The following is a 16,935-nucleotide window of genomic DNA, read 5'->3' as shown; positions in this document are numbered from 1 at the left end:
CAATAACAAAGTAAAGAAAGTGAATTGCTTGACAGAATTGTTTCTAGGAACTCAGGAGTAAATTCAGTTCATCAATATTAAGACAAAAAGATAGCCCAACTAGTGTATTCACACACTCGCTCACCGAACAAGCACAAAAAAGCTAAACAAAGCAATTTGAAAAAAAGAATTATGGCTGTTGTGTTTTAATACTGTAAAGGAATTTTTTTGGCAAAATTTATAAAGTGGAATACAACACCCGCAGATGTTTATTGTGAAACATTGATAAAGCTTAGGAGAGCGATACAGAATGCTACAAAGAGAATCATTTTTTTGCATGACAATGCACAGTTTAGACACTGCTGCTAGCACTAAGGATTACTTTTCCTTTTTCCTGTTTAGTCTTTGGGAATTACTGTCAGGTATTACTTCGGAGGATGATTGAAAATGATATGTACGAGTGTAAATGAAGTGTAGTCTTGTACAGTTTCAGATCAACCATTTCTGAGATGTGTGGTTAATTGAAGCCCATCCACCAAAGAACACCGGTATCCATGATCTGATATTCAAATCTGTATAAAAGTAACTGCCTTTACTATCTAAGGATGTACTAAATAAGTTTAAGCAGCAGATTTTTTACCATCTCCTTTACAACCCTGATTTGGCACCATTTAATCTTCATCATTTTACAAAATTGAAGAATTGGCTGGCTATTCAACATTTCAAAAGCAATGATGATGAATTCATGGGTACTTTGACAGCATCGTTCTTTGAAGAGGGAATAGACAAGAAATAACTTGTTCACAATAAATAGATGCTTGAATTTGGACAGGAATTAGTTGAGAAGTAATAAAAGAACTTGTGTAAATTTTGTATGTAGTAAATTTTTTCAATTTATTTTGTTTATTTTTATTACTCAACCACAGATTAATAATTTACAAATAGCCTTTGTGTTGTTTGAGTCATAAGCTTTAGCCAAGAAAACAGAGTAATGTTAAAAATATATAAATAAATTATTATTAGAAAAGGATCATATATGTGTCGGTAAATCTAATGTTGTTAATATTGCCATAAAAACTGATTTACTAGTATCTACCATTCATAAAGATTATGGAAGTTCCATAAATAAAAACATTAAGGAAAAATTCAGCCCTTCAGTTAGTGTTAACTTTACATTCACTATACAGCTGGTACAGTTGATGTTATTGCTGACACAAAAAAAACACCATCTTACTTGAAATAGTTTACATACATTTCAAGTTACGAGAATATAACAAACAGTGTTAACTAATAGTTTCATATGAATGTGAACCATTCATTTTGTGAAACAACTGAATGTTTTTAATGAAACAGATGTTTAATTTACATGTCCATAGTAGTTTAAAGTTAACATATTAAAGTGAAAACCAGACATTTGCTTTAAACAAAATCTCCTTTTTTATCTGTTTTATTTTAGATCTGTTTAAAGAGATATTCATTTAAATTCATTTTAGTGAATTACAGAATTGTTGATTACTTTAAAAATGTTGCCTACTAATATCTACAATTAATTGTAAATAGGATTAAAGTAGTAATCGTTGAAATTATTTATGAATTGTATAATATATTTTATGTTATGAAAAATTGTTGTCAGTAAATTCTGTTCGTACTTTAGAAAATATACTGATTATGGACTGGTCACTTCAATCAATGCAATCATTGCTGAAAACGTTTACCTTTCTTCACCGCTTACAAGGTCGAATTTAAAAAATCTAGAAATTGATCTTTATATATTTACATGAAAATTACACACACTAAAAATCAAGTTGATAACTTCATTTGTTACAGAGAAATTTAAAAAAGTAGTAAATTTCATTGTTACTTCATTTTAACCCTTTAAACTTGGGAATTTAAAAAAATTTCATACAAATTTGGAAATGAATACTATGGAATTTAATGGAAATTAATACAAATTTTCATCAATTTCTCTTTAGTAGTTTTTGCTGGACATTGATCGATTTCAATAATTATTTAATTTATTTAACATGGTTGTGTAACCTTGTAACTTTGTAACCTAGAAGCATTTATTCTATGCTAGCTAGCTTAATAAAACTTTATGATGAGAATCTTTCTTTTCTTGTCATTCAAATAAAATTTCTTATAAACAAGTTATTTTGGAAGAATATTTACAGTGTATCAATCTTCAAATTATAAAACAAAAAATAATTAACATATTTGTGCTGGATGTCATTTCCCCTTCACTGTGAATTTATTTAGCATTATTTTCCAGTTACGCCAGAACACATTAAAAGTAGTAATAAACATTGATTTACTTAATAATTATTATATGAATATTGATTCTCATTATTTGCATAATTTCACTAATTTGAATGAAAGCTTCAAGCTCTTAAATATTTCATTTAATGCATTTAGTGTGTACAATTTTTAAGATTATAGTTAATACTGACTACTTATAACTTCTAATTACCATGAATATGCTGTCATGCACTTTATGTAGGGTCAAATTCACAAATTCTTTAGGAAATTATTTTGACCATCTTCGACTAGACAAACTATGTATATAGATTATGGAGAAGTAATATTAATAAACATTCTTATTTTTTATTTAGGTTTTACTTCCATATTAATTCAATAATTTTATGTGTTTTCTCCAATTAAAAAAAGCCGATCTCACAATATTTATTATGAATAAAAATAGATTTCTCAGTAACCTCATATTAACCCACCATAGTTAACATATAGATGTTCACCATACAAATTGATTTGGCCAAGACATTATGTGATTTATATAATATCCTGGGATTGAAATGTTTTATGCATTCTATTAATAAAGGAATATATTTATTTTATACTTTTTTATATATACATATTTGCTTGAATATATGTGAATCCCCATTTTTTAATTTAATTTTCAGGAAAAAAGTTGATAGAAATTTTTTTCACCAGATAAAATTTTACCATGAATAAGAAATTAATTTTGAAATTTAAAATATATAATTACACAGTGCTATACATATTTTTTATTATACTATCATATTAGTATTTTATTATAAAATTTTACAATGTTATACGTACTTGTTTAATGTTTAATTAACATTGTTTGAAGTAAAAATTGAAATAAATGAAATAAAAAACTAGGTTTCACAGAAATGGGAAAAACATTCATTGGTTACATAAACTAAATTTATTCATCCTTTTTCTTAAAAGTTTGAAAATGTAATTCTATATTTAAAATTTGTCTCTATTATAATTTAAAAAGTCAATATCTTTATGAACATAAGAAATTCTTAATTAGGTATTTTTATTAGTAATAATAGGTAAATAACCTATGCCTTATGACTACAAAGATATTACATGAATACTGTATTCATGATATATGTATTCATTATAGTAAAGTTATTACTATAAATACAAACTGTAAAAATTCTTATCATGAATACAGAAACAAAAATTAACTATGAAACATTTTAAAAGCCTGTCAAATTCAAATTAAATCAGCCCCGCTTTTAGGTTGACCCCCATTTTGTGGGAGAAAAGTAGGAAAAAACCTCAACCATATTCAGGCAAATATGATAAATTAAAAGTAGTTAATTACTTGCTTTCAGAATAAACATAGGAACAACATTCTACAGAAATTCAACATTAGAACTGAAAAATCCAGATAATCTTGCTCAGCAAGGATTGAATTCAGTCGCTTCAATTTATTTCTTAACTGATAAACCAAATGGACTAGTATTTTATATTGGAAATGAAATAGGTACTCATCGTAGAATGAGACGTACAAATACTGTAAGTATTAAAGAAATAGAATTTATCATAAATCTTACCATATTACAGTGTTATAGTATTTTCAAAGTAGTTTTTAGTTTATTTTTTAACTATTATACGTAAAATAATTTTTTTTATTACTTCAGTACTGTTGTAGAAGTTCATTCAAAACATTCTGTAGTCTTTAACTCTGTAATGGAAACCACTGGATCTTTCTTTAAAAAATTAACTTCACTACCAATAAGCATCTACTAGTGTAAAGTTTTGTTAAAAGATAAATCATTGTAATTAATAAGTTCAGATTAAACTTTTTATAGTCCATTTTTTCTTTTCTTTTTTTTATGTTTCCTAAGGTGGTTTAACCTCTATGCATTGCCCAAACTTTGCAGTTGATCCAGGTACTTAGTCACATTTCAAAATTCCCATTTCATTTCATCCTTTGAAATAACACCTAAAGGTGGTTCCAGAGGCTTAAAAAACAAAAAGCCCCCTCTTTTTGATATTTTCATCAGTCACAAAAACTGGTTGACCACTGCAAGGTTTATTCTCAATATTCTCTTTGCATAAAATGTTATTACTCACAGTACTGTGATCAAAAGTTGCAGCACCTTTTTAGATGATGATGAATGCCACTTTGTCTGCTGTTAAAAATTCAATTACTGCATGTTGTTTTAGACTCATTGACAGCAAATGTATTCGACTCCATAACAATGGCGACTTAAAGAAAATGATAGGGCATCAGAAGAGAAAATGAGAGATCACAAGTTTTAGAATATTATTAGTATGGAAATGAAATAAACAAGATGGCTGCACCTGTCACTTTGTATGACATTTTGTTCTCCATTTTTATGTCCCAGTGTGCATTACACACGCCATCCGTAGTAATTTATATTTACATCATGAGATTTTGGAATTATGAAAAGATGAGGAATTTTTTTGTATTTATTTTATTTGTGTCCGTATGTTGTATGTTGTTTCAACATTATCATTACACAGAACAACATTGTATGGCAGAATTATGTTTAATATAAGTATTATTATTATGTTTTATTAGATATTACTTTTATTATATTTTAATTCAAAGTGATATTGCCCTTAAGCAGCATATAATTATAATTTATTCTGAATACAAAAATAGAATTAAAATCTTTTTATCTAATTTATTTTTAAAAAATCAGGCAGTCCGTTACTGAGAAAGCAGATATTCAAAAGAAAATTATAAGGAAGCCTTTAAAAATTGACTATTGTGTACTTTATTTTAAGATGAAGATTATAATACCTTTACCTTTACCTGAGCTCCTGGCAAAGCCTTTCTGTCTAATTTGCTTTCAATAATATGTTAAGGTCATTCTGAAGCTTCCACAGGAGCAGTAATTGTTGTAATCCTATTTGTTGTTGTTCTGGTGTATAAACTGTGTTTCAAAAGATCTTTTTTTTATTTAGTGTGCCAGAATTTAAATATGTTTGTGTATTTAGAATGTTGATTTATTGAAGTATTTATCTGTACCTCTGATATCACTTTCATGAGCCACAAATCAGTGAAACAAATTGCACATTTGCATGAACATCAATTCCAAAAACACAAAAGACATTTGTTCTTTAATGTCAACAAATCCAGTTATACTGGTACAAAATAAAAACTTTAGATGAACAAATACAATTTAAATGAGAGACGTTTTGAACAGATTATAATCAGCAAAGATCTTTCATAAAATCTACTTTAAACACTAGTACTACATCCAGAGGCACTGCAACATTCAGTGTCATAGTGACATTCTATTTAAAGAACCTTTGTATAACACAAATATTAACACAAGCAGAAGTGAAGTTTTTATAACTTTTATTTTAAATGTACTGTTGTTGAATTGAAAAAATTTTTTAATATTTTAAAATTTCATTTTTAATAGTTTAACTTTTATGATTTCAGGATGATTTTATGGCTCTAGAAATAGAAAACGGTTTTCCAACTGTTACTATTGATCTTGGTTCTGGTCCTACCAAAATAATTAATGATAAATTTGTAGCTGACGACCAATGGTACCAAGCTATTATTGAAAGGTAAGTTAATTGTTAATTATAATCTTATTTGACTTTTTAATTTAGAATCTTTTAAATTAATTTGTCTTTTTAATTTTACAACTTGCCACTCTTAATTTAAACTTAACATAAAAATCAGTTAGTTACAATGTAAGTTATGAATGCATGTGTAAATGGGCACTTGTATGTTACTTGCATTGTCATAAAAATTCTGAAAAGCCTATTTCCATATCCTAAATTTTTTTATTCCATTTTTATATATAATTTAACATATATTTAAGTTATAAATACCAATAATGCTTTTAGATGAGATTTACTCCAGAAAAGATGGGCTGCAGACCCAGCAATCACATGATTATTGTTGCGAGATGTTTTGGAGATGTAGATCAGTGGTCCATCTGATTATAATTTGCCTACATATTCACTTGAATAATTATTTGGCTTCATATATTCTGCCAATATTCCTTGTTTTTCAAAGAAACATAAACGAATGCCATATTTTAAATGGCACATCACCTGTAGAAGGCCTGAAATGCTGAGATTATCAGACATAGCTGCAAAATAAAACCCAACTAAGAATAAAACTGAAAAGAATTTACATTGTAGTAAGTATTCTAATAAATCTACGTATAATAATATATTTTACATATGCACATAATAGACAACATTTCACACCCACATTAGATGCAGAGCACAGTACCCATTTACACACACCTGAGCAGTGCACATGGGGTTGTGTGTGTGTGTGTGTGTGTGTGTGTGTGTGTGTGTGTGTGTGTGTGTGTGTGTGTGTGTGTGTGTGTGTGTGTGTGTGTGTGTGTGTGTGTGTGTGTGTGTGTGTGTGTGTGTGTGTATTATGTGTATGTGTATGTGTGTACTGCCCTTACAAATTGACTTTTTTTTTTTTTTTTTTTTTTTTTTTTTTGTCTTCAGTCATTTGACTGGTTTGATGCAGCTCTCCAAGATTCCCTATCTAGTGCTAGTCGTTTCATTTCAGTATACCCTCTACATCCTACATCCCCAACAATTTGTTTTACATACTCCAAACGTGGCCTGCCTACACAATTTTTCCCTTCTACCTGTCCTTCCAATATTAACGCGACTATTCCAGGATGCCTTAGTATGTGGCCTATAAGTCTGTCTCTTCTTTTAACTATATTCTTCCAAATGCTTCTTTCTTCATCTATTTGCCGCAATACCTCTTCATTTGTCACTTTATCCACCCATCTGATTTTTAACATTCTCCTATAGCACCACATTTCAAAAGCTTCTAATCTTTTCTTCTCAGATACTCCGATTGTCCAAGTTTCACTTCCATATAAAGCGACACTCCAAACATACACTTTCAAAAATCTTTTCCTGAGATTTAAATTAATTTTTGATGTAAACAAATTATATTTCTTACTGAAGGCTCGTTTAGCTTGTGCTATTCGGCATTTTATATCGCTCCTGCTTCGTCCATCTTTAGTAATTTTACTTCCCAAATAACAAAATTCTTCTACCTCCATAATCTTTTCTCCTCCTATTTTCACATTCAGTGGTCCATCTTTGTTATTTCTACTACATTTCATTACTTTTGTTTTGTTCTTGTTTATTTTCATGCGATAGTTCTTGCGTAGGACTTCATCTATGCCGTTCATTGTTTCTTCTAAATCCTTTTTACTCTCGGCTAGAATTACTATATCATCAGCAAATCGTAGCATCTTTATCTTTTCACCTTGTACTGTTACTCCGAATCTAAATTGTTCTTTAACATCATTAACTGCTAGTTCCATGTAAAGATTAAAAAGTAACGGAGATAGGGAACATCCTTGTCGGACTCCCTTTCTTATTAGGGCTTCTTTCTTATGTTCTTCAATTGTTATTGTTGCTGTTTGGTTCCTGTACATGTTAGCAATTGTTCTTCTATCTCTGTATTTGAACCCTAATTTTTTTAAAATGCTGAACATTTTATTCCAATCTACGTTATCGAAAGCCTTTTCTAGGTCTATAAACGCCAAGTATGTTGGTTTGTTTTTCTTTAATCTTCCTTCTACTATTAATCTGAGGCCTAAAATTGCTTCCCTTGTCCCTATACTTTTCCTGAAACCAAATTGGTCTTCTCCTAACACCTCTTCCACTCTCCTCTCAATTCTTCTGTATAAAATTCTAGTTAAGATTTTTGATGCATGACTAGTTAAACTAATTGTTCTGTATTCTTCACATTTATCTGCCCCTGCTTTCTTTGGTATCATAACTATAACACTTTTTTTGAAGTCTGACGGAAATTCCCCTTTTTCATAAATATTACACACCAGTTTGTATAATCTATCAATCGCTTCCTCACCTGCACTGCGCAGTAATTCTACAGGTATTCCGTCTATTCCAGGAGCCTTTCTGCCATTTAAATCTTTTAATGCTCTCTTAAATTCAGATCTCAGTATTGTTTCTCCCATTTCATCCTCCTCAACTTCCTCTTCTTCCTCTATAAAACCATTTTCTAATTCATTTCCTCCGTATAACTCTTCAATATATTCCACCCATCTATCGACTTTACCTTTCGTATTATATATTGGTGTACCATGTTTGTTTAACACATTATTAGATTTTAATTTATGTACCCCAAAATTTTCCTTAACTTTCCTGTATGCTCCGTCAATTTTACCAATGTTCATTTCTCTTTCCACTTCTGAACACTTTTCTTTAATCCACTCTTCTTTCGCCAGTTTGCATTTCCTATTTATAGCATTTCTTAATTGCCGATAGTTCCTTTTACTTTCTTCATCATTAGCATTCTTATATTTTCTACGTTCATCCATCAGCTGCAATATATTGTCTGAAACCCAAGGTTTTCTACCAGTTCTCTTTATTCCGCCTAAGTTTGCTTCTGCTGATTTAAGAATTTCCTTTTTAACATTCTCCCATTCTTCTTCTACATTTTCTACCATATCTTTTTTACTCAGACCTCTTGCGATGTCCTCCTCAAAAATCTTCTTTACCTCCTCTTCCTCAAGCTTCTCTAAATTCCACCGATTCATCTGACAACTTTTCTTCAGGTTTTTAAACCCCAATCTACATTTCATTATCACCAAATTATGGTCGCTATCAATGTCTGCTCCAGGGTAAGTTTTGCAGTCAACGAGTTGATTTCTAAATCTTTGCTTAACCATGATATAATCTATCTGATACCTTCCAGTATCGCCTGGCTTTTTCCAAGTGTATATTCTTCTATTATGATTTTTAAATTGGGTGTTGGCAATTACTAAATTATACTTCGTGCAAAACTCTATAAGTCGGTCCCCTCTTTCATTCCTTTTGCCCAGCCCGTATTCACCCACTATATTTCCTTCCTTGCCTTTTCCAATGCTTGCATTCCAATCTCCAACTATTATTAAATTTTCATCTCCCTTTACGTGTTTAATTGCTTCATCAATCTCTTCGTATACACACTCTACCTCATCATCATCATGGGCGCTTGTAGGCATATAAACGTTAACAATCGTTGTCGGTTTAGGTTTTGATTTTATCCTTATTACAATGATTCTATCGCTATGCGTTTTGAAATACTCCACTCTCCTCCCTATCTTCTTGTTCATCACGAAACCTACTCCTGCCTGCCCATTATTTGACGCTGAGTTAATTACTCTAAAATCACCTGACCAAAAGTCGCCTTCCTCTTCCCACCGAACCTCACTAATTCCTACTATATCCACATTCACCCTATCCATTTCCCTTTTTAAATTTTCTAGCCTACCAACCTTTTTTAAGCTTCTAACATTCCACGCTCCGACTCGTAGAATGTTATTTTTTAATTTTCTGGTGACCCCTTCCTTAGTAGTCCCCACCCGGAGATCCGAACGGGGGACTATTTTACCTCCGGAATATTTTACCAAGGAAGGCGCCTCCATTGTTGCTATGTGAAAATGCAGAGAGCCACATTTTCTTGGAAAAAAAGCAGCTGTAGTTTTCCATTGCTTTCAGCTGCGCAGTACTCAGAGGACTGAGTGATGTTGATACGGCCGTTTAAGTCATTGTGACTCACGCCCCTAACAACTACTGAAAGAGCTGCTGCCCTCTTTCAGGAATCATTCCTTAGTCTGGCTCTCAACAGATACCTCTCCGATATGGTTGCACCTTCGGTCCAGCTACTCTGTATCCCTGAGCACTCAAGCCCCCTCACCAACGGCAAGGTCTCATGATTCATAGAGGAGGTACAAATTGACAAAACACACTAATTATAACACTGACTACAATATTAAGCATATTCTAATTTCAAAAAAATCTATAATATATTACTTTTAATTTTGAATATTTAACATTTTACTTCCAATTTGTATAAATAACTACATCTAGCAGTCAAGTAATTAAGATATTAACATATTTTAATTTTACAAATTCATTAAAAAGAATATATGTAGAATATAAAATATTATTCTACAATAAATGTAACTCTAACCAAGAAAAATAATGACTGAAAATAGTAAATAATGAAAACATAAAAGCTAAAAACCCCTTTAAAAAATAAAAAAAAAACTGATAAACCCCTAAATATAAGGATCCTTTAAAAAATTAATTATTACTAAATTAACTAAAGCAATTAATTCCTTATTGCTTAATTAACTTTACACAGTACTATAAAATAATTCATTTTTTGATCATAAATTAGAATGGAGTAAGTTTAAAATCCCAAAATTGTATATTTTGTAAAATGTTAAGGTTTTTTTTATATTGATAAAAATTAATTTATAGAATAAAAAATATAATATTGATTTAATAAATAGATAATAAAAGTGAGTTCTTAGCAGTAATAAAAGTTTTTGATGTAAAAAATATTTTTAGCAACATTTACCTAAACCAACACAACATAATATATCATTAATGTTCAAAAAGCATGCCGCACAATGTTTCATAAACCTGCAATTCAGGAGTAAGAAAGCTAGCGAAGTGCAAGGTAGTGAGGTTTGCACAGTATGCAAAGCAATATTATTATCATAATGCAACATATTCAGAGTCGGCAGTAAAAATGTACTACGGTTATAATTTAATTATATTTAATTTTAAGTATATTTTAATTTAAAAAATTTATATATATATTTTTTTTTTAAAGGGTTGGAAAAACAGTTAAATTTATTATTAGAGAAGATGTTGGTACCAAACATGAAAGTAAAATAAAGGATAATATAGTAGAAGATATTTTGCCTGGAAGATCAGTTCTTTTGAATTTAGATAAAGACTACTCCAAAATATTTGTTGGTGGTTATCCTGGTACTTTTGAAATACAACCTCAGGTCAAATATACTTCATTTGAAGGACGCATGGAAGAATTAGTTATTGGGGATGAACGTGTCAGTCTCTGGAATTTTGTTGATGCATCAAATATTGTTCAAGGATCAAAAGAGAGGTATAGTATTTTTTATTTTTTTATTGAGATATTTTTTTTTCAGAATTATCTAAAATAATCTGCTAATCAAATTTATAAATTGTTCAAGGGCCTGGCTGAATGATCTGACAGATTTTTTTTGACAGCAGAGAAATAATAAGTCTGTAAAGTCAAACTTATAATATTATCAATTGAGCATTAATTATACAATTTTTCAATTATCCCAAAAGAAAAAATTACCCATTGCAAAATTGGATGTTGTTTATTCTATAGAATAGTCATTATGACATGAAATGAGATGCCCAGGAAAACATTCTTACTATAGACTGTTTTACTGAAACTAGTATGGGTGGGTCTACATTGTTCAAGACATATTTAATGTTAAGTCATAAATGAATGAGCCTTTCAGTACTTGAATTCTGGTTAATTTTATGTAGTAAAGTTTTGCAAGTTTGATATTCAGTAAAACAATCATGATTATCTAAAAAGAAGCTATGTTAAACAATACAACAATAGACTTTTATTTTTGCAATAGTTACTTCAATTATTATTGGTATGAACTTTACTTCACAATTATTTTAACAAGGAAGATGTGATGAATGAACTCATTGGTGGAAAAAATGCCAAAACTTAAGTGGAAATTCAACTAGAAACCAGATAATTTAGAAGGCAGCATGCTAACCAACTACACCATTTGGCTGATTTTTTTTTGGGACACTAGCAACTATTTTCTAGATTTTGTTTTATATATATATTTCTCTCATGTCATTTAAGACAAACGTATCACTAAATTCTAACATGGCATGTCTGATAGTAGTTCTTTTCATTTCAGAAAAGTATTTTACATTTTCAGTTTGTTTATCTTTCAATATTTTCTTGTGTAAGCAATCTCAAGAACCCACTCTAACATCTCAACAGTATAATTAATTTTTATTCTTTGTATAATAAGAGAAATAAAGATCCTACAACTGATAGCATATATAACTGCTTAGGGCTAGTTTTAACATCCCTATAATAGTACCCATGGATTAATTTCAGATTATTAATGAAATTTTGTTTAATTACACATCTTGAGATGTAAAAATGAGGTTCATAATTTTAAAGAAGAGTGGATTATTTTTACATTTTTAAAAATTTTCTCACTTTATTAAGTGAGACTCAATCTCTGCAGCATACCCAGTCATTTTAAAATATTGTGGACTGGTTGCAAGAATTCTCGTGATTTGTCTTGTTTAGTCAAAAGACTGTTCACATGAATCACCGGGTTTTGTACATTGGTAACTCTCAAGCCATCTCTTATATTTTTTTTTTGTGAACTTATTATTAGTTCTAAAGGTTCGTAGCCTTGACTGAATATTCTCTGAAATGTGTTTCATTAATGAATGCTCATTATATTTGACCTTGAGGACGTCATTCATATCAGCTATGTAAAAGGGGGGGATTTACAGCCAGTCTAAAAATGGTGCCCCACAAGTTGATGGATTTAAATCATAAATGCAATAAAAAAAATAATGAATTAACCAAATTACATTTTGATATACTGTCAGATTGTCCTAGTGAAGATGATGATATGGATTCTAAAGATAGTGGAAGAGTTATACAATGGCAAAGTACTCGTAAAAAGCCAGTGCCATTGAATATTAGTTCTGATTCGGAATTAACCAATTCAAGTGATGACTCAAATTCAGGTAACCCATGGACAGTTATAAACAATTTTCTGAATTTAGAACCTTTCGAGGTTATTCCAGGTGTTAGGGTTCCACCTACTAATAATGAAAATATAACTCACCGGGTTGGTCTAGTAGTGAACACTCTTCCCAATTCAACTGATTTGGAAGTTCCAGCGTTCAAGTCCTAGTAAAGGCAGTTATTTTAACACTGATTTGAATACTAGATCGTGGATACCAGTGGTTGGGTTTCAATTAACCACACATCTCAGGAATGGTCGAATTGAGACTGTACAAGACTACACTTCATTTACTCTCATACATATCATCCTCATTCATTCTCTGAAGTATTTTCTGAAAGGTAATTACCAGATGCTAAACAGGAAAAAGAAACGAAAAATAATGAAAATATAAGTGATATTATAGAATTGATTTTTGGGGAAGATCTTTTTGTTATTTTGACGTGTAATGAAACAAACAGGTACCACCAACAAATGGTAGGAGTACATAGACAGTCACTTAAAAACTCTCAAATGGAAAGATGTGACTGTAAATGAAATGAAAGCATTCTTGGGCCTTCTTTTGCTAAAGGGACAAGTACAAAAAGACTGCATTAGAGACTACTGGGTCACTGACTCTTATATTGATACACCAATTTTTTCTAAAATTATGAACAGAAGTAGATTCGAACAAATTTGGCAGTTTTGGCATTTTAGTGACAATGAACAAGCTGGAAATAGACTGGTTGTACAAAATTACACCTCTTATTTCATATCTTCTGGATAAATTCAAAACTGTTTATAAACCCGAGCAAATTTGTCTTTAGATGAAGGAATGATTCCCTGGTAGTTTAGACTGCGATTTTGAACATACTATGGTGCTAAAATTATAAAATATGGGTTATTGGTCAGAATAGTATGAGAAAGTGACACAGGTTATGTTTGTAACATGGAACTGTACACCGGAGAATGTAAATGATAGGAAGAAACTATTCTTTCTGTCCTTGATTGTAATCTAGGTTAATGCATCACATATACCAAGATAACTGTTATAATACTGTTTCAATTACTGAAAGTTTATTAGAAAATAAAACCAGAGTTTGTGGAACAATTAGAGCTTCTTTCTTTTTCCTGTTTAGCCTTCGATAATTACCATTCAGATAATAATTCTAAGGATGATATGCATGAGTGCAAATGAAGTAGTCTTGTACAGTCTCAGTTTAACCATTCCTGAGATGTGGGTTAATTGAAACCCAACTACCAAAGAAGACCGGTATCCACTATCTAGTATTCAAATCCATGTAAAAATAACTGGCTTTACTAGGACTTGGAATGTTGGAACTCTTGACTTCCAAATCAGCTGATTTGGGAAGACTTGTTCTCCACTAGACCAACCCGGTGGATTGGAACAATAAGGGCTAATAGAGGTTTACCGTATACTTTGAAAGCTAAATTTAAAAAAGGGGAATTCATATTTGTTTGTAAGGGTGATGTGCTACTTGTTGGGTGGAAAGATAAAAGGGTGATCAGAATGATTTCAACAAACCATAGTAATCAACAGCAAATAACTGGTATAAGGGACAGAAAGGCAGGAGATGAAATATCCAAGCCTGTATGCATTTTAGAATACAACAACCATATGAAAGGTATTGATCATGCAGATCAGTACTTGTCATATTATTCAATTATGAGAAAGACAAGAAAATGGTACAAGAAGGCTGTATTTCTAATAAATTGTGGCCTTTTCAATTTATTCAGAATATAAAATTGTTTTAACCCCCCCAAAAAATTGCATATAAGAACATTCTTCTTTTGGATGTGGCAAAAAATTGGACACCAATAATAAAGGAAACCTCACAAGATTCTGACTCCAGTTCAGATACTGACAGTATTCCTCCAGGTCCTTCCCAACCAACCAAATGTGCCCCATTTAGTGACCCCCCACATAGATTGAGTGTTGACATGAAAAAACATGCTCTTGATGTTACTGTTCTGGAAGGAAAAGATATCCTACAAGTGCTTGTAGAGTGTGTGCTGTAAAAAAAACTTAGAGAAGAATCGAGTTACATTTGTAAGTTTTGCTAGATACCACTTCAGAAAGGAGCTGCTTTCAGAGAGACCACACCTTGCAGCAATACTAGAACCTCCCCTCATGATTTTCAGCAGTTTTGTGAAATTTGGACAATGGTGAGTGAAGATATGATTTTTTTTTCTAAATACATGCATAAATTTAAAGATCCTGGTTTAAATGCCCAGGGATTAGGGTAAATGAAGGATATTTAAACCTGGTCCACAATGTGTTAAATTAACTCTACAACCATATTATTATAAAGATAAAATTTAGGATCTTCATTTATAATATAACTAACACTTTAAAATTTCCAAATTAATTCTTTTTGCAGATGATGGATTTCAAGTATGCATTACATCTAATTTAATGATTATTTATAAACTTCTTTTTCAATGCAGAAGTTGTATTTCTAGAATTATTTACCTACAGCATTTACGTATTCTTACTGGGAATAGCCATATTTCAATTATGTCGAAATTTCAATGCCATCATTAAACATTGTATTACAACCATAAGAATCATTATTTCTTTTAACGTTTCAGTAATAAAAGTATTTTTGTTTATTGTCGTGCCCCTTTCCTCATAATGTCCCAGTACTGGGCCTTGTGAGTCCCAAAAAACTGTAAGCATCATTTTTCCTGCGGATGGTTGGGTCTTGAACTTTTTTTGTAGGGCAAATTTGGATGTTTCCATTCCATACGCTGTCGTTTACTGTCCCGCTCATAATGATGGATCCATGTTTCGTCACCTGTGATGATTCTGTCTAAGAAGATGTCCCGTTTGTTACCATAGCGATCCAAATGTTTTTGGCAGATGTCCAAGCGCGTTTGTTTATGCAACTGTGTGAGTTGTTTTGGGACCTGTCTTGCACAGACTTCATGAAACCCAAGTCTGTTGTTGATGATTTCGTTGGCAGAACCGTGACTAATTTGCAGACAATGTGCCACTTCATCAATAGTATCTGTTGCAGCAACACACTGTACCGAAAGTGTTCAATGAATTTCGGTCCCTGATACACCTTCCGACCACAAAAAACAGATCACTGAACGTTGCTCTTCTTTGGTGCAAACAGAAAGCGGAGCAGCCATGATTAATGGCAGGGCAGCAATAATGGAACTAACCTAGTAGCATCAAACTTGCACAGACATAACAACAATTAAACCACGCTTGCGTCATCTACGCAACACGACAGTACTACTAACATATACAAAAATATAACTAAATTGCGGTTAATAATTAACTTATCCTCATATGTTGTCGACAAAAATTATATTAGTGACCCTAATTATCATCAATACCCCTACTCATTTCCATACAGTAGTACCAATATTTTAACCACAACATAACTGTCCAATAAATTTATTCATACTTGTTATACTTACTTGAGTTAATAAAGTTATGTATAATGTCATTTTAGTATTAGATGATGATTTCTGATCCTGACAGTTTAATTTGTTAAGTATTGTGGTATTTTCTCTACATTTTTTTTAAAGCAATGGTTTAGTATTTTTTGTCATCTAAATCTTTTATTTTAAATTGATAAGCTGTTTGATAGCCCATTCTTACATTAGGGAGATTGGGAATTTGGTATCAGAATTTCCAAAGTTTATTCTTGAATTTCTGTCATGTAAATGTGTGTACTCAAATCCTGAATGCATCAGACCAAAACATATCTATCTAATAATAATGTTTCACAATATTTTTTTACTCCAGTTGAAGTGATTTTCGTAAAATGAAAGAGAGGGTTGTCATCTGATTTTTTTCTTTTTTTCATTATGGCATCAAAAAATATGGTTGTTAGCCAAAGTACATAATACCATTATCTAGATGGTATAAAAAAACAAAACTATCATACTGAGAATTGTGGTTTTCCCTTAGACTATCCATTTTTTTCCAAACTTGCTGGTATGATCCATCTGAGGTCTGAGTGAGCTGATGGCTCTCATTGTCTGAGGTTATAACACTGTTAGGCAATCTACTGAAGTCATCTCCTGGGTAGATTGGCCTTTGACACTAGATCCACCCTGAACCGCTCTCTAAGAAAAGCTGAATGGG

General features: G+C 31.1%; 1 protein-coding gene across 1 annotated transcript in view; it reads left to right on the top strand.

The window, feature by feature from the left end:
- The window catches only part of LanA (laminin subunit alpha), a 267,274-nt gene that overhangs the window by 209,568 nt on the left and 40,771 nt on the right, over window positions 1-16,935 (top strand). Inside the window, exons 44-46 of the mRNA XM_075372885.1 lie at window positions 3,585-3,768; window positions 5,675-5,805; window positions 10,871-11,164. Of these exons, the coding sequence (XP_075229000.1) occupies window positions 3,585-3,768; window positions 5,675-5,805; window positions 10,871-11,164 (609 nt within the window). The remainder of the gene's footprint in view (window positions 1-3,584; window positions 3,769-5,674; window positions 5,806-10,870; window positions 11,165-16,935) is intronic.

Source organism: Lycorma delicatula, chromosome 8, assembly GCF_047948215.1.
Source record: "Lycorma delicatula isolate Av1 chromosome 8, ASM4794821v1, whole genome shotgun sequence".
Lineage (NCBI taxonomy): Eukaryota > Metazoa > Arthropoda > Insecta > Hemiptera > Fulgoridae > Lycorma > Lycorma delicatula.
Note: the sequence above shows the minus strand (reverse complement) of the source record. Positions and strands in the feature narration are given on the sequence as shown.